Below are 27,409 nucleotides of genomic sequence, written 5' to 3'. Positions count from 1 at the left end.
TTATTAATAAAAAGCTGGAAGACACAGACAAAGCATGAAAGAAGCATGTGGACTGAGGAGGAACAATATTAGAGTATTTACACTAAAACGACTGGTGAAAGATTTTGTGAAGCTTCACCAAAGTTAAATAGTGCACCAACACTAACATTATCTCTGCTCTGGAGTGAAAATGACAGATATAATTGCTACCATTACAGTCAGTGTAGCATTGACATAATTTTAAGCAGATATTTTAAGGTACAATTGCTATATAATGTAACTTTAGGTACCTTCATTTAAAATACATACATTGTGCATATATTCTAATTAAGTATTAAGTGCTACAAATATTATATAATGAATGAAGATAGATGAAGAAAAATACTTAGTTGCATTCAAAAGTTGTTTTTATTATATTTGTTTGACTATAAAATAACAATAATACTACTACTAATAATACGAAAAACATTTTATACATAAAATACCTTTTTTAAAAACAGGTGGTTTTAATATACAAACATTAAAAAGATGTAAATACAAAATGTGTATGGTTACATTTAACAATAAAAGACAATTCTACATATATATTTTCCACAATCATGGGAGCACTTGGTTTCTACAAGAGCCACACCCACACCCACACCCACACCCACACACACACACACACACACACACGATTTAAACAAATGAATATATATCTCTGAGGCCCCCTTGAGGACTGAATGTTATATTACATTTACAGTATCCTGGTTCACAGTGCATTAGAACAGACTGTTTATCTAAATTGTGAAATACAGTTAAAACCTGAACACTGAACCCCACACTAACCATGCTGCACACCACTCAGTTACCCCCTGAGTTATATCCTCACCAAAAGAGTCCCTTAATGAGATTCCTGAGACGAGAGGCAAAAATAATAGTGTGGCCTAAATTAGTTATGATGCAACATGTCTGATACAGCCGTTTGTCTGACTGCTGGGTCTTTCAGACTCATGAAATATTCATTCTGTTGGTGTTTTCACGCTTTGCAAGTTACTCGGATTCTGACACACCGAGAGAAGTGTGCAGAAGAGCTGCTAAATACCTCTATACTTTACTGCATTACTGTTTGTGCATAATTATATTTTGGCCTAATTTAACCAGAGAGTCTCTCATTTCTGCAGATTTCAGACTCATCCATCTAATTAACCAGTCAGCAGACCCCAGGAAACTCTGCAACATTTATTTATTTTTCCTTTGTTAAAAATAAAACATATATATTTAGTACAACTAAATCAGTCTGCTGATTTACATTTTCGATAAACACACACTGTACACCCCCCCCCCCCCCCCACACACACACATATTTATATTACATACAGTATGTATGGCCAAGGGCTAATAAACATTGCTTCATTTGTAAATTGGAAACTAAACTAAATTTTCTATTCATATCTTGAGTTTAATTTCTTTTACATTTTATTAAAAAACTAATAAAAAAGAGTAGCACTTCTTGAAATAAATGTAAAATAAGAAAGGTAAAGGGCAAATATTAACCATGTAAGCTGTTTATATTGCTTGCAATTTGGGTAAAGTAATCATGTGTAAAGCATATTAATGTAAAATTGCTTAATTTTGCTGAATTAAATACAAGTAACAAACAAACGAGTAACAAAAATATGAACACCACACAAGGGTTAAGTGTATAATTAAGTAAAACATTAGAATAAGAAAAATATCTTTAAAAAAATGTGTCTGAGTTTCCTAAAAGCACCTTATTGCAAAAATATTAATGCAAAGATTAAATGTTTTAGATCAATGTTTTTCAACCTCTTGGGCCACAGTGGTTCTGGTTAAAAAAAAGCATTTTAATTTTTTTTATATTATTATTTATAAATGATATATATATATATATATTTAAAAACAGTGTATATAGGTTGGGGTCTTTGCTTTGGCATACTTATAGTATTTATTATATTATATACCTTTACTTCTGGTATAAGTTTTACTCATCGTGGATAAAAAAAAGTTAAAAACATGATTTTGAATTAGAGTCTATCTGCATCCTTTTGGGCTGTATTTTTATATAGATACATATATATAGAATTAATTGGTCAACTAAATGTTCACATTGGAACATTTGTGATGGGTTAAGTGGCTACAAGTATAAAGTATTGGAAACGCTTGATTTCCTACTAATTTGACTATTATTATGCAGACAAAACCAATAAACATTAAATATAGCTTGCTGTTTTTAACATGGTCATCTAGGTTCTTTGTAGTTTTAGTTTTAGTTGGCTTATAGCATGCTGCCATTTTTCAGGTTTTATTTGTGATGTTGAATAGGCCCACACTTTAGTTCTGTATAAACTACTGACAACATTTCCCAAAAAATATATATATAAAATATTGTCATTTAGAGCATTTATTAGCAAAAAATGAGAAATGGCCAAAATAAGGAAAAAGATGCAGAGCTTTCAGAATTCATATAATTCATGTAATTATATTTCTAAACAGTATTTATGAACAGGATAACAATACTATTAAGGAAGAGTTCAAAAATCAGTATTTGGCTCAATAACCCTGATTTTATTCATGGCTTTAATGCGTCTTGGCATGTTCTCCTCCACCAGTCTTACACACTGCTTTTGGGTGACCTTATGCCACTCCTGGTTTCAGATTCCAGAGATTTTAATTTGGGTTTGGAGATAGGGCTGGCCATGACAGGGTTACAAATCATCATGATACTTAAGAAAACAATCATTTTGAAGTGGTCTCTTAATTTGTTTCCGGAGCTGTACATGCAGATATTGAAATTGAAGTTGGAAAGCATTGTTAATATAAGCAGTCTACAGCATACACTGCAAAAGAGCAATCCAAACTAAATCAACAACTAAAACGTCATACAATGTATTAAAAGAAGCCATTGAATTTTTTTTAACATTTGTTTAGTTTAGTCGTCTAATAAGACAAAGGCAAATGTGAAGTCCACTCAGCTGGTGCAGGAGGGTCAGAACAGCCTGTACTCCATTTGTTACGCTGCCTCCATCTGGCCAGGCAGAAAAGTGCAGCACAGAGGCCAAATCAAGATCCCACCTGTGCAATAATAACAGACACCACCATTAATCTCAGACAGACACTAGGAGCACTGGTTTATGGGGAACATACAGGTGCTGGTCAACGAATTAGAATAATTTGAAATAGTGCAATCATGAAATTCTTTGAATGCATTTTTTGTGCAGAAAGCAAATCAGGTGTTCACCGCACCTGTCCTACTCGTTAGACTAATCACAGAACTCGTTACCTGGAAAAAAATTTGCTCAGCTGAGCTTTCCAAAAGGCCCATTTAGGCCATTTAACTGTGACACTGTTGTTTTATTGAATTAGAATAATGGAGAAACCGTTTCATTGAATTAGAATAAATGCTCGAATTTTTGTTTTCTGTGAAGAGTGTTCACTGTGCAGTATAAAGTCAGGGTTGAGTAGAATTTCTAAGTTGTAAAATCAATCATGGGTAAGCAGCGCGACCTCTCAACCGGAATAGTGGCTCAAATTCAAGCCCTTCGCCAACAAGGCTTGACCCAAACTAAAATTGCTGAGCAGCTCGGCATCAGCCAGTCTTCCGTCAGCAAAGCTCTCAAGAAAAACTGCAGCAAGCGCACCAACTGTTCCGGCGTCCGAAAAACTTCTGCTCGCGACAACAAGCAGCTGAGAAAGATCACAGTCAGCAACCGGTTCAAGTCCACTTCCGAGCTCACCGACTTGTGGAACAAGCAGACCGGCGCTGACGTCTCCAGATCAACCACTTACCGTCGTCTGCGCGAACTCGGCTTCAAATCTTGCGTTCCAGCAGTAAAACCGATGCTGAACAAGAAACAAATGGAGAAACGGCTGAAGTGGGCCAAAGAACACAGCGATTGGACTGCTGAAGACTGGCAGAAAGTGGTCTTCAGTGACGAATCACGCTTCTGCATCTCCTTCGGTGACCAAGGTCCTCGTGTCTGGCGTCGTGGTGGCGAAACCTACAACCACGAGTGCGTGAAAAGATCCGTCAAGTTTCCCCAGAGCGTTATGGTCTGGGGATGCATGTCCGCTCGAGGTGTAGGGAAACTCTGCTTCCTCAAGAAGACTGTCAATGCTGCCGTATATCAAGATGTTCTGGAAACGTTCCTGATTCCGACTGTTGAGGAACAGTTCGGCGAAGAAGACTTCATATTTCAACAGGATCTTGCACCGGCTCATGCGGCAAAGTCGACCAAAGATTGGTTCACTAAAAAACAGCTTGAAGTTTTGGCATGGCCAGCCAACTCGCCTGACCTCAATGTCATTGAAAACCTTTGGGCCATCGTCAAGCGGAAAATTCGCGACAGAAAGCCTACTACGCTGGACCAACTGAAGCAGAACATCGCCACTGCCTGGGAAGCTGTGAGTGCGGAAACTTGCGACAAGCTGGTCAAATCGATGCCGCGGAGACTTCAGGCAGTCATACAAGCCAAGGGGGCAGCCACAAAATACTGAGAAAGTGATGATTGTAATTATAATAAAAATTATTCTAATTCAATGAAACGGTTTCTCCATTATTCTAATTCAATAAAACAACAGTGTCACAGTTAAATGGCCTAAATGGGCCTTTTGGAAAGCTCAGCTGAGCAAATTGTTTTCCAGGTAACGAGTTCTGTGATTAGTCTAACGAGTAGGACAGGTGCGGTGAACACCTGATTTGCTTTCTGCACAAAAAATGCATTCAAAGAATTTCATGATTGCACTATTTCAAATTATTCTAATTCGTTGACCAGCACCTGTAGTGTACAACAGCACCCCTCCCATCACCTCACACAGACTCTTCAGCACAGGTTCATTATAATACTAATAATCTGGCCTTTTAAACGTTTATGGCCTGTAGGTTTATTGTATTGTTATAATAAACTACTATTAAACTATTATGCACTTCTATGTGACAGATTAGTATATTTACAGTGTGTACAGTTTCAGTCAAAAGTTTGGATACACCCATCTCATTTAATGCTGTTTCTCTGCATCATGATACCTAATTATTTAACATGTTGACCTTTTGGCCTCATATTAAGAGACTTCCCCTATCATCTCGTGCTTACAGGTGGGAATCCCAGTCAAAAGTTTCTACAGCCAAGCCAAACAGAAACAAGGGCTAGGTAAAAATTCTCATTCTATTTTATGATTAAACTAGTTTATTTACTTCCTCTAGAAACTAACATTTTGTTTTTTTAAATACTTGTCTCTGTCTGATCCCAAATGACAAGGATAGTTTTTAAATGTTTAAATAAACTACTGTCCCTTTATGATGACATAGTTTTTTTTTTTTTTGCAAAACTGACTTCTCATAGAAAGACAACATTTAATTTTTATACTTTTATACTAATCCCAAACAGGATAAATTAAAAAGTCTGGATCTTAGGAGGTTAAACTCAACCAAAACATGAAGATTTGTGTTAGTGGTACCTGTAGGGATTTCTGCACTCCTGACATCGTTACATAGGTTTCGTCTTCTTCACCCTTTTTTTCTTCACATTGTTTTGGCTTCTGTAGAAAAATGTAAATTACTGCACAATATTTAAATAAATATGTAAACTGCTCTGTGGTTTAATTGGGTCTTTACCTTGTGGAAATACACCTCTGGAAAAAAATAAGAGACCACTTTAAAAAGATATGTTTCTTTTATTTTACCAAAAGAATATATAAAGAATATATAGAATATAATCAAGAGGACGATGAATGATCACAAGCCATCAAACCAAGCTGAACTGCTTGTATTTTTGCACCAGGAGTGGCATAAAATTATCCAAAAGTAGTGTGCAAGACTGGTGGAGGAGAACATGCCAAGGTGTATGAAAACTGTGATTAAAAACCAGGGTTATTGCACCAAATACTGATTTCTGAACTCTTAAAACATTATGAACATGAACTTGTTTTCTTTGCATTATTTGAGGTCTGAAAGCTCTGCATCCATTTCTCATTTTCTGCAAATAAATGCTCTAAATGACAATTTTTATATTTGGAATTTGGGAGAAATGTTCATTTTAATCAAACATATACCTATAAATAGCAAAATTAGAGAAACTGATTCAGAAACTGAAGTGGTATCTTATTTTTTTTCCAGGGCTGTATATATGTACGGCATTTGGTGAGCCTTACATTTTTTGTTGAATTTTAGTTAGTAGTTGAAGTTGGAGGTGGTAGTGGGGGATGTGGAGGTGGAGGTTTCGTATTCTAAATTATTGTTACATGGTTATATCAGATTAGCAGCACTGTGTAGTTACTGTCTGTATGTCTACTGTGTCTCTGTGAATACATTATTATTTCCCTTTCACGCTGTTTCACTGGTAAGCACCCCCACAGGAAGCACTATTATTTTGGTGAAGGTCAGTTTCCATACCGCAGTGACACACTGACACGGTGACATGACGTTGGTGTGTTAGTGCATGTTGTGGTGGTACGAATGGAGAAAACCCAAAGTGCTGCTGAGCAAAAGTGTAAAAGTATCACATTCATTACTCAGGTAGAAGTATAGATACTAGGGTTTAAAATACTTCTGTAGAAGTTGAAGTATCAACTCAAGCGTTTTACTTAAGTAAAAGAGTAAAAGTACTGCTTTTAAAACTACTTAAAAAAAATTAAGTAAAAATAACAAAAAATAACAATAACTTTCAGACCTCAAATAATGCAAAGAAATTCATATTTGGTGGAATAACTCTGGTTTTTAATCACAGTTTTCATGCATCTTGGCATGTTCTCCTCCACCAGCCTTACACACTGCTTTTGGATAACTTTATTCCACTCCTGGCGCAAAAAATCAAGCAGTTCAGTTTGGTTTGATGGCTTGCGATCATGCATCTTCCTCTTGATTATATTTCAGAGGTTTTCAATTTGATAAAATCACAGAAATTCATCATTTTAAAGTGGTCTCTTATTTTATTCCAGAGCTGTATAATCCAATAGGGTGTCAGAAGGGTATATGTTTATACTTCTCATCCAACCACAATCAAATTCACTCTATCAGGATTCAGAAATTTATTTGGATAGGGTTTTTTTTTAACGATGAGAAGCCAGAATAAAACAAGCAGAAATAAAATAGTAAAGAGTTAAGAGGTTAATTGTTTTAAATGTAAGAAGTAGAAAGTACAGATAATTTTCAAGAGTTATGTCAAGTAAACTGTGTGAAAATATAAGGAGTAGAAAATAGATAAACATTTCTACTTAAATAAGGTAACAAAGTATTCATACTTCATTACTTGACATCTCTGCTGCTGAGGTATCATATTCTGATAAGACTGAGTGTATTCATATATAGAGCAGGTTCATCTTCAGTCACACATTTATATTGATGAACCAACAGATCTGTTGTCTTACACAATCAACAATTTTTGATCACACATCACACATGTTCCGATATCCTGGTGTTATTGCTTGGGATGCAATTTTATGCAATGCCAGATTACATTTGGTCATCATTAGATTATGTTAATGAGGTCCTGAAACTAGTGGTCTACACCGCGTTCCAAATTATTATGCAAATTGGATTTAAGTGTCAAAGATTTTTTATTTTTATTTGTTTCGTTCTCAGTTAAACTCATGGATGGTATTGTGTCTCAGGGCTCTTTGGATCACCAAAATCAATCTCAGACACCTGTGAAAATTAGTTTACCAGATGAGTCCAAATTAAAGGAAAACTACTTAAGAAGGATGTTCTACTATATTAAGCAGGGCACAGGTTTCAAGCAACATGGGAAAGAAAAAGGATCTCTCTGCTGCCGAAAAGCTTCAAATAGTGCAATGCCTTGCACAAGGTATGAAAACATTAGATATTTCATGAAAACTTAAGTGTGATCATCGTACTGTGAAGAGACCTGTGGCTGATTCAGAGCACAGACGGGTTCGTGCAGATAAAGGGCAAATGAGGTAGGAAACTGGGAAAGTCTGGAGTTGTCACTGTTTCCAGTTGGTTAAGCACTTTTGAGAAAAATGGGTTTCTAAGTGACAAAAAAAAAAGATATTTCACAAAGTCATTAAAGCTATACTTACTTCTGACTGTGGTTTAAGGCGCATGCTGACATAAATATTTTCAGCATGGTCATGCCCTTTAAATGATTTCCGTTTGTATTCTGAAGAAGAAAAAAAAATGATATTGGACAGCTGAGTTTAACAGTGTGTAGTACACTTTCAGGCTAAATTCAGTTCAGATCAGTGTTATTACATACTGTATATTAATATTGAGAGAAATACCTACTTTTTTTCAGCAGCATTATCAGAGTCACTGCAGCACAGACGAATGGAACCATCACTCCCAAACATACAGTCAACACAAACAGGTTTCCATTAGGGATTAAGAGGCTGTAACAGAATACAGTATATATTTAGAACAGGAATTATATATTTCTACTTTGACAACTGCAGTGGAACAATACAAAAAATCAAGCATAATCAATAATTTTGCAAAAAAAAAAATGGTAAAAATAATCAATAGCCTACACAAAGCCTACAAGACGTTCAACCCTCAGAAACCCCGGTATTGATTTTTAATGACTTTTTCTATTTTTAATAATTATGGGGAAACACTCATAAAACCAGTATGATATTTTAACATATTAACATATATATAGTTTTTTGGGTGGATTTTGGAAAGTTATCACACCACCACAGACATAGGTTTAGTGGCTTAAGAATTAAAAACAAAAACATATATTTTGTTATTTTTCAATTTATCAGTTTTTTTTTTTTTTTTGCAGTTTTGGGTCAGGGTCAGAGTCTACCTGCAGTCATTAGGCACAGACAGAAGTATTCCCTGGACAGTGTGCCAGTCTGTTGCTCGGCACAACACACACACACACACACACACACACTTTTTTGCACCTAGGGGCAGTTTAGTTTATCCAGTTCACCTGGCTGAGCGCACCATGTGTTTTGGGAGGCTGTAGTAAACAGAAGCGACCAAAGCGAGGACTGAACCCCCCCCCCCGGGCCCTGGAGCTGTGCCACTACGCCACCCCAACACTGCGCTTTGTAATACAGTGTATTCCTTTCACCAAGACATTTGGTCCACTTTATAAAGGGCTTGATAAATAGATGCAGTATGTTGAGACAGGAAACAGAGGTGTCCACAGCAGGATCTTGTCCCACCATCTTTAATGAAGTACTGTAAGTGTGAACACTGAGAAATAGTACACTGCAGAGTAACGATGGTGTCGATAGAAGGTGATTATGCTTTTAGCATTCTCTACATGCTGTATACAGTATATGTAGAACTTTAAGATGGTTTTTAGGGGTGGCACAGTACCACTTATTTCATGTCAGATGCCAATAACAGCAAGTATATTTTCACTCTGATTATGTTTTTAATCGATTTTAAAAGATTTTGTCAAAACTACACTTTAAAAAGCCTCAAATGATTATTTGAGTAATGCCATTAAAAACAAAAACATGTGGTTCTATAAAGAACTATTCCTGTAAAAGAGAATAGTATATGTAGTATGTATAGTATGTGTGGGGGGAAGCCCAGAGACACCAGAGGAAAGATTGGACCCATCACCCCAAACCCATTCAGCTACGCTGCCATGCAGCTCCTTGATAATTATATATGTTGAGGCTAAGAACAGTTTGATTGTCAGGAAGACCCAGGCAGGGAGACGAGGAGACGGACGCAAGTGCAGGTATGGCGAAATGAATAATTTAATAAATAAATATAAATAAACAAAGAAACAAGTAAACACTTAAACACAGAACAGGGAGATATATATAAGGAACTGGGGAATAAACTAAATAACTGAAAATAGATGAACATATAACCGCAAAACCAAAACAAACGAGAGAAACTAAAGAACATAAACTAAACAAACTGTTACGGTTTAGTGGGGGAGGTGGACTCAAATGCAGAGTTATTTTATTTACTTATTTTATTTATTTTTATTTGCTTATTTATAAGTCTTATTTATTGGTAATATTATATTTGATATTACTAATGTGTCTGTATGTGTGTGCAGTTTATTTGATGGTGTGCTTGGACCAGGTTTTGAACTCCCAACCTTGTGCTACCACTGCACTACTTAGAGTGTGTGCAGTGGCTTTGGATGAGGGCCTTAAATGTGGCAGTGAAGAAAAAGGGCGGGAAAATCAAACAAATGAAATTAAATCAAACTTTAAGGAACTTAGAAAAGACTTCTTGAAAATAAAAACTTCAAAAACAAACTGAGATCTTTTCTCTCTCTTTTGCAGCTTCTTTTAAGATCTCTCTTTTTTTGTGAGCCTTTGTTTTTTTTTGAGATCTTTTTTTTGTGGCTTCTTTCAATATTTCTTTTTTTTTGTGAGCCTTTGTTTCTTTTAGGATCTCTCCTTTTTGTGGCTTCTTTTAAGAGTTCTTTTCTTTCTAATCTTTTTCTTTTGTACCCACTGTTACCGGTCACCCCTCTACAAAGGTGTGACGGTGAACTGAGGTTTGGCTGGGGTTTTTAAGCTGTGTTCACAGCTGAGCCTGATTTGAACTAATTACCGCTGGGGATTCTGGGACTTGGAGTTTTTTGCCCCAGATCCACCAGCTCCTCCACCGCAGTGTCCAGGCCCTCTGCTGGTGGTTGGCGGCATATGCCGCTTTCTTACACAAACTAGAGATAATAATAATGATAAACAAACAGGGAATATATACAAGGAGCTAAACTAGGAATCAACACAAGCAGGGTATATACAGGGAGCTAGGGAACACGGAGCTAAACAAGAAACTAGAAACACCAAACAAGAAATAAACAAAACTAAACAGGGCAGGGATAAATTTACAAGGGAAACAACAAGAAGCAAAACACTAAGAAATAAACAAGGAAAGAGACTAAATATATATATATAAGGCAAAAACAGAGAAAAACACAGCAAGGAACTAGGGAACGAGGAGAATTAACTAGAGAAACCAGGAATGACAAAACAACAGAGGAAGGTGCAAAGACAGACGGAGACACAAATGAGACACGTGGTGGAAAAGTACTGAGACAGGAGACACAGAGGAGCACAGGTCACGTGAGGAAGACACACAGAGACACGAGACGAGGCCAGGACGTGACATTGATACTTCTGGATATATTTATCACTGTCAGACAAAAAACTTTTTTTTGGCTTAACGTTAAATGGACATACATAGTGTCAATAGAATTAAAAAAGCTTTAAAATATATGTTTTTTACTTTTACTAAGGGCTTCTAAGGTTTCTTGAGCAATGCCTTAATGTGACCCTTTTTTTAACTGTAAAAGATTACTGATGGACATGTAAAAGTTCAAATACCAAATTTAAAACTTCTTCATATTTGTTTATTTTTACAAAATGGATAATTAAACAAAAAGTACTAAAAGTGGTTCTTCTATCGAATCACTCAAAGAACCGGTAACGCTTTACTTGGATGCTCCATTTTATGACCTCATTGATGTTTAATTGACATTAAGCTAACATTCAACTGCATGCCTATTAAATGCAACTCAACCCTATCTTAAATGTAAACGACACAAAAATAGAACCTAATCCTACACCCAACCCTAACCTTAACCCTTAATCAACCCTAAAATCTAACCCTAACTGCAATCAGCCAAGACATGTTTTGGTGTCTTTTTAAACACAAGTTTACCTCTTATGTTTTGGAGCACTGAAGTTTTGAGGCTAGTGTAGCTAACACTTGAGAAAAACATGAGAAAGCTTAGAACCACATGGTTGGTTAAGCTGCTGAGGAACATACACTTTCTTCAGAGCACATGACACTGTTAAGTCATCTCTGACAGATGTGTGTAACAGTGTGTGTGGTTGGGTATGTGGTGGACGTTTTGAATGAAAGTTGAGCTGAAGCTGGTGTTGTTTTCATTGTTTTCTCAATGTGAAAGGTGTGAATTGGGTGAAATGAAGAGATCAGGATTTTACCTGCCAGAGGCTGCTGTGTTGTTGGGTGCTGTGTTGTTGGGTGCTGTATTGTTGGGTGCTGGATTGTTGGGTGCTGGATTGTTGGTTGCTTGTTTCATGGTCCTTAGTATTAAGGTATTTGAGATGTTTGTCACAGACACATGAACAGGCATCTGTAGATGTCCCACCGAACAGTAGTGCCATCCAGTGTGCTTCATCATCAGGTTACTCATGTTAATCTTGAGGATTTTATCTGTTTTGTTGAGTTGAACTGAAGCTCCATCTAAGGTTCCTGTGTTCTTCACGCAATTCCCGTCAAGCTTACACCACTTCATTTCTTTATTCGAACTGTGATGATGAGGATGATGGCAGAAAATTGACACAGACTGGCCCACGTCACCAGTTACCGTCTGATTCTCCACGTAAAGTTCAGGATCTGAGGGCATGAGATCAGAGTTAGATAAAGTCAGAGAAAAAAAAAGAAGAATGTCTATGTTTTACTGGTGAAGAAAAAGATAAGATCACAAACTGCTGGACTCTTTACTGTTATATAGCCTCACCTTTTGTGACCTGTAACTTAAACCAACTTCCTTCATCAGACGCTTTGTCTATTTCAATACAACACCAGTAATGACCAGCTTCAGAACTGGATAGGGCGTTCATAGTCACATTGATGGTTCTCCGCTCTCTGTCATCTGTGATGGACATTTTGCTGTTTGTTTCTTGAGGTTTAGAGTACACCTTAGGTTTACAGAACGCCCACATATATCCAGAACATAAGTATTTTAAATGGGACTCATATATTGGATCATATAAACAAGGAATTATAATGGACTGTCCTTCTCGTACAGAAACTTCCTTGATTGTGGTGATTTTGTCAGCATCTGCAGAGACAAGATAACACAACAAACTTAATCATTTAGTTTTAGTACACATAGCATGTCCAATAATATTCTGCTGCATCGAGATGCACCCGTTGATGACACAGCCCAGATAACAAGTCAAATGTATGTCAAATATATGGCCTGTATGTGTAGCCCAACTACAGTAGGGACCCAGTGGATGGCCCCTTATGGACCGTTACAGTGTGAGCAATTTGGGAAACCCATGTGTTAATAGCACCTATTAAGAGCACATGGACCCCAACTGGACCCCACCAAGCCCACGTTCCACCTACAGTATGGGAGCAAGCTGGAGTGATGGAAACCCATCTTACACTTCTGAGGATGAGCTGATTTATGAGCTGATTAGTTGTGACCCAGAACTAATCATCAAACATCAACACAATACCTTCCTAACCCTAATGCTAAAGTGGCTGGAGGAAATCAAACCCTCACACTCTTAGATCAGCCATTTCCAGAAGAGTCGAAGCCATTATTGCAGCAAAAGGGACCAAATTCTCTATTCATACCTTTGACTAGATTAGACACATTGAATAAGCAGATGACTACAAAATTCTGGAAAGATTGTGCAGCTTTATATCATATTAGAATCATTTGGGCTGTACATTGGATATGTTTTTTAAATGCATTAAAAGAGAATCGATTTTTAGATTTACTATTATAGACAGTTTACAGTCCTTCAAAAGTACTTAGACAGTGCCTTTTTCCTTTTGAGGCCCAATCTTAGCGCTCAGTTTTAGGCAAGACCACATAGCTTGATATAAAGCATGTCGCTGTGTCTTTGCTATCGTAACATCGGGAAAAGTACACGTTGAGCAGCTCGAAACATGCAAACGACATGTACTAATTCTCTTAAGTATTCAAGGGTGTGTTTTGGGCACAGCATGAAACAATTTAAGTGCCATTCCTTTAAAGAATGGCATGGTGGCAGGGCGGCTTAGTGGTTGGCACGTTTGCCTCCCAGCACTGGGGTCCTGGGTTCAAGACCCTATCTGCGTGGGTTTCCTATGGGAACTCCAGTTTCCTCCCACAGTCAAAAAACATGGAGATTAGGTACATTGCCCAGAAAAAATCAATACACTAAATTGATCTGGTATGTATGTAAGTTTGTGTGTGTGTAAATGTATGTATGACTGTGTCCACAATGAACTGGCACTCTGTCCTGGGTAAATGCTGTAGTGCCCGATGCAGTCCTCCAGGTGGACGGATGTTTCCGGTTGAGAGTACGCTGTGCGCTATTGGCTGCCGCTTCTCACCGGTGTGTGCATGAGTGCTGAGTATAAATGGTTGTGTGTAATACGTAAATGGTTGTGTGTAAATTGTAAAGCATCCTTGGGTTCTAGAAAGGCACTATAAGTTAAACTTCATTCATAAAGAGCCAGAAGCACAAATTGCTATTTTAACGGCGCAGCTACCTAGATGTGTCCAACGCTTTTCAACAGAGGAAACTGAACTGCTCATTTAAGGGAACAGTAATGTTATTTTATTTTGTATCCTGTTTCTTGTTGATGTTCTGTATCGTATCTTATATCTGTATTGTAGGCTTATAAAACTGTATAGTTTCATTACGTAAAACCTTGGTAGCCAGTGCAGCTCCAGCGCATCAGTTTAATCCTCTGTATTATGAATTGTTACACTGTCCCTATGAAATGAGATAAATGTAAATAGTAATTAATAGTTAGATACTGTATATAGCTCAGACATAAAATGTAAGAAATTATAATTCTATAATGTAAAAGCTTTTAAAGTTGACATATTTGCCATGTTTCTGTTATTAGTTTTGTAGTGTTTATAATTTTAAAATCCTTTCTCAGATTCATTACTTAACCAGTATTTATCACCATTGCTGTTATGAGTTTCAATAACCTTCACAAGTTACCCTCACAGTGGTGATACTGATGGTAAATGCTGGTTGAGTTCTGTGAATTCTTCATGGGGGAAAAAAAACTCTTGACTGGCAAGAAGTGGTGTGAGAAGAAACAGCGCTCTAACACCCCACAACATTTGCTATTTAAACAGGGGCACTAAACCACTATCCTAATGTGTGTGTGTGTGTGTGTGTGTGTGTAGTCTCTGCTATAGGTAGGTTAAACACAGCGGCTTAATTCTTTTCTATTCTAACGTTTTCTCGTTTTGTATATCAGTTGTATTTAAGTTGTTTTCCCCAAGATCCCTAGCCTACACTGAAGCCAGTGATCATTTAAACCTACTATAATCTTTGGGGTCATTTTGACCCCGTCCAATGAGATTTTATCTACTTCATATTTAGTGACATTTCCTAATTAATGGAAACAACTGTGTAAACATAAAATTAACACGATGATATGTTTACAATGTGCTGTATACATTTTGTACACAACAATGTTTTCAGGGTCATTTTGACCCCAGGCTGTTTTAGCTGTATTAAACATCATCATTTTACATATATTTGTGTTGAATGTTGTGAAGGTCACTGTGACATTCTGGCAATTTTATAATCCTTAAAAACATTTGGGCCCTAAACTAACATAACTATAACTGTATTAGTGCAAGTAACACTTATAGTTCACACAACAGAAGGGCGGGAAAAATATAATTTTTTCGAGAACTTTGACATTTAGATTACAAAACATATTTTCTTCAAAATAGTATAAAGCCGATAAAATAGCAATAAGATCTCTTTTGTCTTATTTTATGTAAATTAATGAGATTTTCAGGAGATACTTATCCAAAGTCATATCACATATATTCTGGTTGTATAAGTGGAGTGGATTGGGGGTAAATTGACTATTTAAATAATCACCAAACAAATATAGCATATGACAAAGATTTTGGTTTATTATTTGGTTAATTATTATATGCTAATTTTCAAGAGGTTACATTGCTGAGGTCAAGTTGCATAGCATAAAAGATGTTATTAAATTTGAGGGTAACAGGAGGGTTAAAAGCTTTTAGCTTTTATATAAGAGCAGAATAAGAGAAGTTCACTGTGTGTTATATTTACACAGTAAATATATCAGACAGCCACATGCCCTGAGCTCTTTTACTCCAGAAGCCATACGGCTGCTCAAAAATATAATCATTTGAAATGTAAAAGGAAGCAGAATTGTTATATTTTCCTGGAACTTGCCGTGTTTTGGTAAAAATTTTACCAAGCGCCTGTTTTTTTTTTTTTTTTTACTTCTTTTTGAATGTATAGACTTTAAATATATTCATACCTAAGATATATTTTCAAAAATGGTTAGGCTAGAGTGGTTATGAGTTGAAAGCATAAGAATATTGATGATGGTTCATTACATGGTTTATTACTTTATCAAAATACATGGAGAAACAGCATCAGGAAGAGTTATTTTTCTTGATAATCACACCTCTAGGATACATGTAGATACTAAAAACCCGACACTCAGAGCAGCCTATGCCTTTTAGCTGCTCATAAAAACAACAAATATTATATTAAAGAATTTTTATTTAGGACACACCATGAAAACTATATACAAAAATGTAAACGTTTTAGTTAAAATAAATAAAAGAAATTTCTGTAAGAAAAAAGTACTAAAATATGCATACCTAGCTTTACACTTTTCTGTGGACACTGTTGGGTCATTTACTGATATTATTTGGTTTGAAACATATAAATATATTAAAGCACTAGAAGTAAATAATATTGGTTGGGAAAAAACAAATTGCATGTATTTTTTTTTTTTTTTTTTAAATTGCCACATTATTGCCACTGATTCCTCAAAGTTAAAAAAACTTTGAGGAATCAGTGGCAATAATGACATCATGTGATTAACTCAGAGACCCGAGAGTGAATGTAAATACAACTGATTATGTGTTTTAAGAAAATTAGATAATAGAGATATAATGGAAGAATAAAAAAGGAATTTTGTAGGAGAGCTTATTTTTTAGGTTTCTCCCAATTGATTTCTTGCAGATGTTTTAATGCACTGATTTTTAGAAAGAGAAAGTTTCGCTCTTTCTAACCGTATATGGATTATGCTGATGCATGAAGGCATTCCTAAGTAATTAAGCTAAAAACACAAGGTGTGATTTTGGACATAAAATCTGTCCAAAAGAGTTCTAAGGGTTAAAAAGTGACCTTAACTATACTTTAAACGTAATAATTTAACTTGGTAATTCTTCCTACTCTCTCTCTCTCTCTCTCTCTCTCTCTCTCTCTCTCTCTCTCTCTCTCTCTCTCTCTCTCTCTCTCTCTCTCTCTTTCTCTTGAGAAACCTGAGGTTTTAACAGCGAAGGCATTGTTAAAGGACTGTGGTTTTCTAAAGTTTCACACAGCAGCACTAGATCATCACTTTTTTTAAAACATGACTTCATTACTTAATTAAGTGACTAAACACTTGACTAAATATTTTTAGGATTAAAATACAGAAGCACCATTAAATGACAAACACAATTTCATAAATTTTGTTCAACATTTGTTTTTGTTCTACAAATGATTTCAGAACTAGTTATACACAACATAACATCTCATTAAAATATTTGAAGTGAAAAAATGGTTGGAACAAAGCTGTAGATCTAAAAGATACACTTTTAAAAGGAGGTGCTTTATGTGTTATAAATACTAACCCAGCACTCCTAACTACATTCTGTAAGTAAGGTCAGATTATCGCACATTCACACACTGTCCTGTATTTTACACTTAAGGACTTTATAGGTTAAAATGGAGAAAAGAGTGCTGGAAGGAACGTCTGCACTTCTTTTAATAGGGTCTGCGACACATACATTACTGTGGGTTAATTAAATACAAGAGTATGACTAAATTTACTAATGATATCGTTACTGATATCAAAACTTCCCCTTTCTAAAACATTGTGATTTTAGATCTGGGCTACAAAACATATGTACAAAACAGGTGTGAACAGAAAACAATTTTTACATTTTTTACATTTATTTTTGAATTTAGGTCCATTTATCACAAAATGTGCACATTATGTAGGACATTCCTATAGGCTGTCCCTCAACTATGAAAACATAAAGTTTTCCACAATTCATGATTACAACTGTTAATCTGAAATACTGTGTCACACTCAGTAACATGGTTTTGAGTGGCTGATGGAAAATATGATGTCACACAAGATATATATCAATTATGCTTTTGCATCTAAACATAATAATGTGAGTGAAAAGTGCATTAGTTTGCTTATAAAGTGTTACAAAAAGCTCTTTCAAAACCACAATACATTCTAGTGATTTTAATAATTTTTGCATAAAATTTTATGAGCATTTAATGCACTTTTCATAATAATTCATTTCTCCTAAACACTACACACTTATACTATAAGGTAATATAAGTGACTACTTTTTATTATATAACACTATAAATAAAAAGTAGTGCAGAACTCAGCACTATGGATTCTGTGTGTCGCTAATATTTCTTTATTTTTAAAATGTTAATTTGAGGAAAAAAATATATAGTTCCTAGATTGATCACATCATCATGTTAGCATCGATAGCACTAATAATATTGATATACACATATACATGCATGTGTCTCCAGTTTTGTTTGTTCATTGTGTATATATATATATATATATATATGTGTGTGTGTGTGTGTGTTTGAGTAACATAAACATTGTTGTTTTATTCTATAAACCAAGGACAACATTTCTCCAAAATTCCAAATAGAAATATTGTCATTTAGAGCATTTATTAGTTCAGAAATCAACATTTGGTGGAATAACCCTATTTTTTAATCACAGATTTTTTATGCATCTTGGCATGTTCTCCTCCACCAGTCTTACACACTGCTTTTGGATAACTGTATGCCACTCCTTGTGCAAACATTTAAAAAGTTCAGCTTGGTTTGATGGCTTGTGATCATCTATATTCCTCTTGATTATATTCCAGAGGTTTTTAATTTGGTAAAATCAAAGAAACTCATCATTTTTAAGTGGTCTCTTATTTTTTTTCCAGAGCTGTGTATAATAACATTGATATTACTTACCCCAAATACCATAAGACTGACATTATATATTGATATTTATAATAATATTGAATTTACATACTCAAATACTTTACATTAAATACACCATTGCTGATATTCATATGCATATATGCACAGTGTAAATATATTTATGTTTATGAATCATATATGCGTCTGTATGTGTATGTGTCTGTATAATGTATATACACAGTAAATTTGCCAGTGTTAAACTGACATTAGTAGAAGTGTTACGCTAAGTGTAAGTTTAACATGCAAATTTACTTTGTGTATATATATTTACATAAATATACAAATTTAAGTTTGAACTGGCCACGTTTTGTTGTTGTGCCATTGAATTGATAGTCTTATGTTGGCTGTAACTATTAAAAAACGAATAACATAACCATACAAAAATCTAACACTTTCATATAAAGAAAATGAATCATTATCTCTCACCTGAAATAATAATGATGAAGGAAAGGAGCAGAAGGCGTAGGGTCGTCATCATGGCAGTGTGAGCGGTATGTGTGAGAGTGCAGCAGCTCTTGCTTCCTTCCGTCCTTTTATCATCCTATAACTCAACCTCTAACCACTAATGCACATCACCCTCTTTAATACTTTCTGTTTATACACAGTTTGAACATGTGCATGCTTCTTTTATTAAATGTATTCAGCTGAGCTTAAGCTGCACCTATTGCTGACATCCAGTCCAGTAGAATAGGACTCAAATACAGTGGTGCTTAAAAGTTTGTAAACCTATTGAATTGTCTATATTTTTCTGCACACACACACACACATTTTCTTCCAATTTTCACAGCCAACACAGACTCCCCCTATCACTAGTGATGCCCCGAAACCAGGAGGGTGAACACAAGCACATGCCTCCTTTCATACATGAGAAGTCAGCCACCACCTCTTTTCAAACTGCTGCTTATGTACCATTGCAGAGTAGCATCACAGTGCGCTCTGAGGAAAGCGCAGTGAATCGGTTCCAACACATCAGCTCACAGTCGCCTTGTGCTGATCGACATCACCCTTTGAAGTGATGAGGAGAGAGAGAGCGCCATCTACCCACCCAGAGAGAGCAAGGCCAATTGTGCACTCTTAGGGCTCCGATGGCAAGCAACATAAACAGGATTCAAACCGGTGATCTCCTGATCACAGTGGCAGCGCCTTTTGGTACGCTTCCGGTAACTGTTAATCAGTTCAGCACACTGGCTTGAAGGTATTTTATCCCATTCTTCTGTACAGAACAGCTTTAATTTTGGGATATTGGTGGATTTCCTCACATTATCTACACGCTTCAGGTCCTTCTGTTATTCTGTGTCCAATATTATTACAAACTTTATTTACAGGGCGGCACGGTGGCGCAGTGGGTAGCACTTCCGCCTCACAGCAAGACGGCCTGGGTTCGATTCCCGGCTGGGGCGTCCCGGGTCTTTCTGTGTGGAGTTTGCACGTTCTCCCCGTGTCTGCGTGGGTTTTCTCCGGGTTCTCCGGTTTCCTCCCACAGGCCAAAGACGGCACGTTCAGGCTAATTGGAACTTGGTTGAAATTGCCCCTTAGGTGTGAGTGTGTGAGTGAATGTGTCTGTGTGTCTGTCTGTGTCTGTCTGCCCTGCGATGGATTGGCGGCCTGTCCAGGGTGTATCCTGCCTTCCGCCCGATGCCGGCTGGGATAGGCTCCAGCACCCCCCCTGCGACCCTTAATGGATGAAGCGGTTGATAATGACTTGACTTGACTTTATTTACAGTAGAACGATTTGTGTGTTATGCAGTGGGTCATGCAGTTGTCTTGCTGCATGACCCACCTTCCCTTAAGATTCAGTTCACAGACAGATGTTCTGATATTTTACCAAAAATTATCTGATATAATTCAGAATGTATTGTACCTTCAATGAAGATAAGCCATCCTTGCCTAGATGCAGCACAACAGGCCCAAGCCATGATACTACCATCACCATGTTTCACACATGGGATATGGTTCTTATGCTTGAATACAGTGTTTTCCTTTCTCCAAACATAACACTTTTTTCATTTAACCAAAAACGTTATATTTTTATCTCAATTTTTATCAAACATTCTTTCAATACCCTTTTGGCAAAACATTGTTATTTTTGAAGAGCAGTGACTTTGACACACCATTGTTGTTCAGTTATTTCCTAAAGAAAGACTAATGAACACTGACATTAGCCATTGTGAGAGAGGCCTTCAGTTGCTTAGAAGTTACCCTGGGGTTCTTTGTGACCTCGCCAACTATAACATGTCTTGCTGTTGATCTTTATGATCTTGTTGGTCGATCACTCCTGGTGAGAGTACGAATGGCCTTGAATTTCATCCATTTGTAACCTACTGAAGTTATTTATTGATAATTAAATGAACTCTGTTGTATTGCATGAAGACCAGTTGCTCGTTTGTGTTGGGTATGCATTTATAATCAGATAAGATATTTTTAGAACGTGAGCTTTGTTTAGTGTGTGACAGGAAGAAGTGCTTCATGCATGAACTCAACAACTGAGATACAAAGAGAAGTTATAGCTCTAGAGTTGCAGTACTTGAGTTAAGATCTGTCTTAAGATCATCTAAAGACAATAAATGATGCGACTTGGTCTCGTTTCCATTAGATCGTATTTGAATTGGGTCTCGTCTCAGTCTCTGGTGAGGTTCAGAAGAGTCCAGTGCTTCTGTCTGAGATTTCATTAATTACAAACTTTATAAACTTCAGTTCTGTATACTATAGAACTAGTGGTGGCAAAATTGGGGCTTTTAGTAGATAAAATCAATTGATTCTGAAATAGATTTGATCTTGTCTTGTGAGACCTTCTTGTGAATCATCATTCACCACAGTGATATCTGGTGGGCAATCAAATACTGTACATGTTTATCTTCAAGTTCAAAGTGATGCCACTTTCACAAAGATCTCATTTCACAAATGCTAACAAATTAACAAATTACAAGCAATAAATAATTAAAGCAATATAAAGTGTGTGATTTATTTCCACAAAAAAAACTGAAACAATGTTTTACATCTGTTTTTTTTTTAAGTGTGGCAAAGTTATCATGTCTCATGAGTGCAACAATCACAGTTGATCAGATTTTTTTTAAACAATCTCATTCAGAAACATTTAGAAACAAAGCCTTTCAGATCTCAGATCAGCTGCTTAAAGTTTCTTAAGCCCAAACTAAAACAAGTGAAAGGATTTGAAACCTTTTGAAAGTGTGAGACGTAACGAAACCTGCTTTAGGACATCACACAGCTTTTTGATTGAGACTTTTGAAACACTGTCTTTAATGAATCTATACAGTTTGAATTTGAGTTTAGATTTAAACATCACTATATATAGCTCTGAGAAAAATTAAGAGACCACTCCAGTTTCTGGATCAGTTTCTCTGATTTTGCTATTTATAGGTTTATGTTTTAATAAAATAAACATTGTTGTTTTATTCTATAAATATAATATAAGCTTAAAGGCAGCGACTTGAGCCCTGAGTTTCCTTAAGAACTCAGTTAACTTGTTTCCTTTTTCATTTTTTGTGTTCTTTTACTTCTTCTAGTTTTCTTTCTCTTTTTGTTTCTTTTCTCTTTACCTTTTTTGCAGGCTGCCCCTGGACAAAGGTGCAGCACTGAGCCCCTGTTTGAGTGAGTCTTTTATACAGGGCTCAGCAGGTGTGGCTGATCAGTAATCACCAGTAATTAGTGCTGGGGCTTCTGGGAAACTGAGTTCTGAGAGCTGTTCCCAGCAGCTCTCTTACTACAACTGGCTTGAACCCTTACAGAATCTGGTCTAAATCGTAATTTGGACTTGATGAAAGATGTGAAATGTATTTACATTCATTATGTAGGTAGAATTTAGATACTAGAGTTTAAAATACTTCTGAAGAAGCTGAAGTATCAACTCGAGTGTTTTTACTTGAATAAAAGTGTAAACATACTGCTTTTGAAACTACTTAAGCTAAAAAAAGTAGTGTAAGTAATGTAAGAGGAAATCACTTCATTTTCAGAATAAGTTTCTCTGATTTTGCTATTTATAGGTTTATGTTTTATTCTATAAACTATGAACAACATTTCTCCCAAATTCTTAATAAAAATATTGTGATTTAGAGCATTTATTTGCAGAAAATGAGAAATGGCTAAAATAACAAAAAAGATCCAAAGCTGTTAGACTTCAAATAAAGCAAAGAAAATAAGTTCATATTCACAAAATTTTAATAGTTCATACATCGATATTTGGTGAAATAACCCTGGTTTTTAATCACAGTTTTCATGTATCTTGGCATGTTCTCCTCCACCAGTCTTACACACTGCTTTTGGATAACTTTATGCCACTCCTGGTGCAAAATTGGTTAGATGGCTTGTGATCATTTATCTTCCTCTGGATTATATTTCAGAGGTTTTAATTTTAGTAAAATAAAAACTCATAATTTTTGTGTGGTCTTAGTGGTCTTATTTTTTTCCAGAGCTGTATGTCATTGAGGACAAAGGCCACGCCACAGGCCCAACCACCCCTCTCCCCCACAAAACCAATTTTTCAAAAACCATAATGATAATAATAAAATGTTAATGTTGAAAAATAATTTGGGATGCTCTAGGCTGTCTGTTTCAGCTTTATACATGCCAATTAACAATTAATGTATTTTACATTCATTGCATATTTCAAGCTTTTATTTAAACACATTATTCCTAATACGTTCTGGTCCCCATCCCAAATCCCTGTATAAAACCTGCACTATTAAGGCTATTTATTGATAATAAAAGTAACAATGTTGTATTGCATGAAGACCAGTTGCTTGTTTGTGTTGGATATACATTCATAATCAGATAAGAAGTGATATCTTTAGAATGTGAGCTTTGTTTAGTGTGAGACAGGAAGAAGTGCTTTATACATGAGCTCAACAACTGCTCACAGAGGTAACAAAAAGAGGAACTATAGCTCTAAACTTTTTCTCTATATACTATATAATGTTATATCTTAGAATATAAGAATATATAATGTTATATCTTAGAAAACTAGTTAAATATTTGTTAATATATACCCACACATCACATGCTGTATAATTAATGAGATTTTCAAATATGCCTTTATCAAAGTACAACAAATGAATACAATAAAAAGTATTCATAAAATGGAACATATAATTGTGAAGGGCAATGAAAATGATGTTTTTTTTTTTTTACATTTTTTAAACAAATAAAAATCTAAAAAGAGTGACGTACAAAAGAATTCAGCCCCCTTTACTTTACTGAAACCCCTGAATAAAATCCAGTGAAAACCACCCTGAATACACCATTCCCACTGTGAAGCATGGTGGTGCAGGATCATGCTGTGGGGATGCTGGTCAGAGTTGATGGGAAGATGGATGGAACTAAATACACTCAATACAGAGCAATCCTAGAAGAAAACCTGTTGCTGCTGCAAAAGACTTGAGACTGGGAAGGAGATTCACCTTCCAGCAAGACAATGACCCTAAACATACAGCCAGTGCTACAGTAGAGTTGTGTAAATTATTTCAGTATTCACGTGTTCTAATGGCCCAGTCAAAGTCCTGACCTAAATCTCATTGAGCTTCTGTGGCAAGACATGAAAATGTCTGCTGTTCACAGACGCTCCCATCCAACCTGGCTGAGCTTCAGCTGTTTTATAAAGAAGAATGAGCAAAAATCTCAGTCTCTAGATGTGCAAAGTTGGTAGAGACAAACCTCAAAAGCTGTAATTGCAGTGAAAGGTGGTTCTACTTAGTATTGATATAGGGGGATAAATACTTTTGCACCTTACAATTTTCAGATTTTTATTTAATTAAAAATTTGAAAACCATGTATAACCGTTGTTTTTGTTTCATTTCACAATGATGTGCTGCTTTGTGTTGCTCTATCACTTAAAATCTCAATAAAATCCATGTCTTTTTGTGTTTGTAAGATGGAAAATCATTCAATCCATATCAGTATTGGAGAGGAAAAAATGTTGATATTGGTGAATGCCTTCTTCCTACTATGTTAAACATATACACTCATATTATATATTCATATTATATGTTGGATTTAATATGGAATTGGCACAAGCTGTAATTTGGCAATATGAACACTTTTATTATTATCTTATAAAAATACACATCGGTTGAGTTGGAAACACAGAAACAGACACACAGGACAGCACAAAGCTCCATTGGTTGGGAATGCTACAAAAAGCTGCCTACGCACGATAATACTGTTAAAAAAACACCAGAGACCCTTCGTGTGACGTAGGCAGAGAGACGACATGTAGGCACGCAGACAGAACACGTAATACAAAGCTTTCTGTAAAAACACTTCATAATTGTCATCATGCAAGAATAAGATTTTTTTTTTTAAATGGCACATTGTGATTCTGATCTTCGGATCAGATTAAACAATTTCAAATAAAACATTTAGCTAAATAAAACATCATTTTTTATCAACATCATTTTTTAGTTTCTGCAATGCTTCATATAAAAAAAAATCTTTACATATATTTATATTTATATATATATATATATAAACTGTATAAGCAAGGCATACGGTTGTGATTACCCACTTGTGGGTAAGCGATATGATTGTCATATTCATTAGCATGGCTGTAAGTTCCTCCTTCCTCTGATTAGGTTTTTATTACATTATCTACAGGGAGGAACAAAGAGATAGATAGAGAGAGAGAAAGAGAGCGATCCCTATAATTTGATCCCTTATAAATGTGAGTTTTTTTTAGCTAGGGGGTGGAGCCTTAGCTTTATCTACTGCTTCCATTGAGTGCTATTTTAATGATGTTGTCGTATTTCTGATATGAAATGTATAAGACTCTGATACTAAACACAGAGTAGAGGAGTGTGTGGAAGTCCATGGAAGTGGAAAATGGAACTGAGCAGAGCTATACTATAGCCTGAAGTCTGCTCTGATTGGTCACTCCACTGCTTCCATCTTTCACTGTTTCCAGCAGATGCTCAGATCTGCACATACTGTAAATGATGCTGTGCTGTGAAATAAAAGGAATTAGCATGATAATTCAAACGCAGCTTAGCATTATATCATTTAAAATAAAGCAATGCTGTGTTCAATAAAACAGCCTGCGATATATTAATGAGTTTATGAATGATTCCTCGTCAGTCTCTGCTGAACTCTGCTGCTGCTCTTTTATCACACTTACAATGATTGTTCTCATCTGCTTTGCGTTTTTTTTCTTTTTTCTCTTTTTGATTGTCGAGGCACTGCGGACCAGAGCCGCTTCCAGTAACACAATGATTTGCCCACAGAAGTTCAGAGGACACCGGTGATGTCCTGTTGCTGGGCAACAGACGTTAAGGAGCGTGGCGGCGTGGCACTTGTGTCTAGGCGTTTCACGGGGTCCTCCCTGTGAAGGGCAGGATGAGTGTGGAGAGGAGGAGACAGAGGAGGAGGAGAGAGAGCGAGGAGGCGCTGGGAGGAGCAGCCGAGCTGACGGTGGACAGCTTTAGCTCGGACATGAGGAAGGCGGACAGAGGCACGTGGGAGACCAGTGTGGGGCTGCCCGAGTTAATCAGAGAGTCAATCTTCTCTGCCTCTTTGCTGCAGGCTTCAATCTAAAAAAAAACAAAAAAGCATCAGAAAACAACAAAATCTGTATTTAGTATTGTATTTTTGGTTTTAGTAACCAACAGTACTTCTAACAGTATGCAAACAGCGGAATCAAATCGACCACCCATAGCAGGAAGGGTATTAAAAAGAGTTTAGCCTGCTTTTGTTGGAGTAACTGTCTCTTCTACAGAGGAAAGTATTTCTACTAGATTTTGAAATATTGCTGTGAGGATTTGATTGCAATAAATGCTGCACAGTACAACCCTGTATTAGTATGAAGGCAAAAAAACAGGCAAACACACACATTACTAAGCAGAATTCATCAGAGAATTCACGCCTATCATACACTAGTGGTAGTGGACCCAAGAGCAAATCAATCTTAATATATTAAAATCAATGTAGTATTTTGCTTTTATCAAATGTTTAAAAGTAAACTTTGATTATACTTACTTTTAAAAAGTACAATATAATGTATAAAGTTTAGTTTAATGTTATTCAATATATTTCTTATAATAATACGTATTTCCAAATTTACTTTTGTACATTTTAGCAAACATGTGTGCAACAAAAAACTTAGTTACAGTAGTTCACTTAAAGTACAAGTATCATGTAACTTTTTAGAAAGTAAATTAAATTACTACCACTAATTTCAAAAGTATAAAGTATATTTGTAGCATGATAAAAACTGTAGTACAGTATATTAAAATACATTTTTAGCAAAGTGTGTTTAAAACAACAGTTACAGTAGTTCACTTAAAGTACAATGTATCAGGTAACTTTTTAAAAAAGTAAATTAAATTACTACTACTAATTTAAAAATTATAAAGTATATTTGTCACATGCTAAAAAATGTAGTACAGTATATTAAAATACACTTTTAGCAAAGTGTGTTAAAAAAAGAACTGTTACAGTAGTTCACTTAAAGTGCAATGTATCATGTATTATTTTAGAAAGTAAATAAAATTACTACTTCTGATTTAAAAATTCAAAAGTATATATGTAACATGATGAAAACTGTAGCACCGTATATTAAAATATTTATATTTATACCCAACGAAGTATACTGGAAATGTGCTACTTACAAAAGACAGAAATAAGGTCTCGCAATTAACTGAGCTATATTTAATTACATTATAAAAGAATGTAACTTGTAAAGTCGTAAATCTCT

At 35.7% G+C, this 27,409-nt stretch overlaps 2 protein-coding genes across 2 annotated transcripts in view; both read right to left on the bottom strand.

Moving 5' to 3' along the window:
• Positions 1 to 1,890: 1,890 nt before the first annotated feature.
• si:ch1073-59l16.1 (uncharacterized) lies at positions 1,891 to 12,283 on the bottom strand. The gene is made up of 5 exons (XM_007233444.4): positions 11,878 to 12,283; positions 8,222 to 8,325; positions 8,017 to 8,096; positions 5,437 to 5,517; positions 1,891 to 3,054 (listed from the first exon to the last, which is right to left on the bottom strand). Exons 1-5 carry the CDS (start codon positions 12,189 to 12,191, stop codon positions 3,043 to 3,045), a joined length of 591 nt encoding a protein of 196 aa, XP_007233506.4. The 5' UTR covers positions 12,192 to 12,283; the 3' UTR covers positions 1,891 to 3,042.
• Positions 12,284 to 24,741: 12,458 nt separating this feature from the next.
• Positions 24,742 to 27,409, bottom strand: part of reck (reversion-inducing-cysteine-rich protein with kazal motifs) — a 77,301-nt gene continuing 74,633 nt past the window's right edge. The window contains exon 21 of the mRNA XM_007233387.4: positions 24,742 to 26,246. Coding sequence (XP_007233449.3) covers positions 26,025 to 26,246 — 222 coding nt within the window. The 3' untranslated portion in view covers positions 24,742 to 26,024. The remainder of the gene's footprint in view (positions 26,247 to 27,409) is intronic.

This window comes from Astyanax mexicanus, chromosome 6, assembly GCF_023375975.1.
Source record: "Astyanax mexicanus isolate ESR-SI-001 chromosome 6, AstMex3_surface, whole genome shotgun sequence".
Taxonomy (NCBI): Eukaryota; Metazoa; Chordata; class Actinopteri; order Characiformes; family Acestrorhamphidae; genus Astyanax; species Astyanax mexicanus.
The sequence above is the reverse complement of the archived record's forward strand: the minus strand, read 5'-3'. Positions and strand labels throughout refer to the sequence as shown.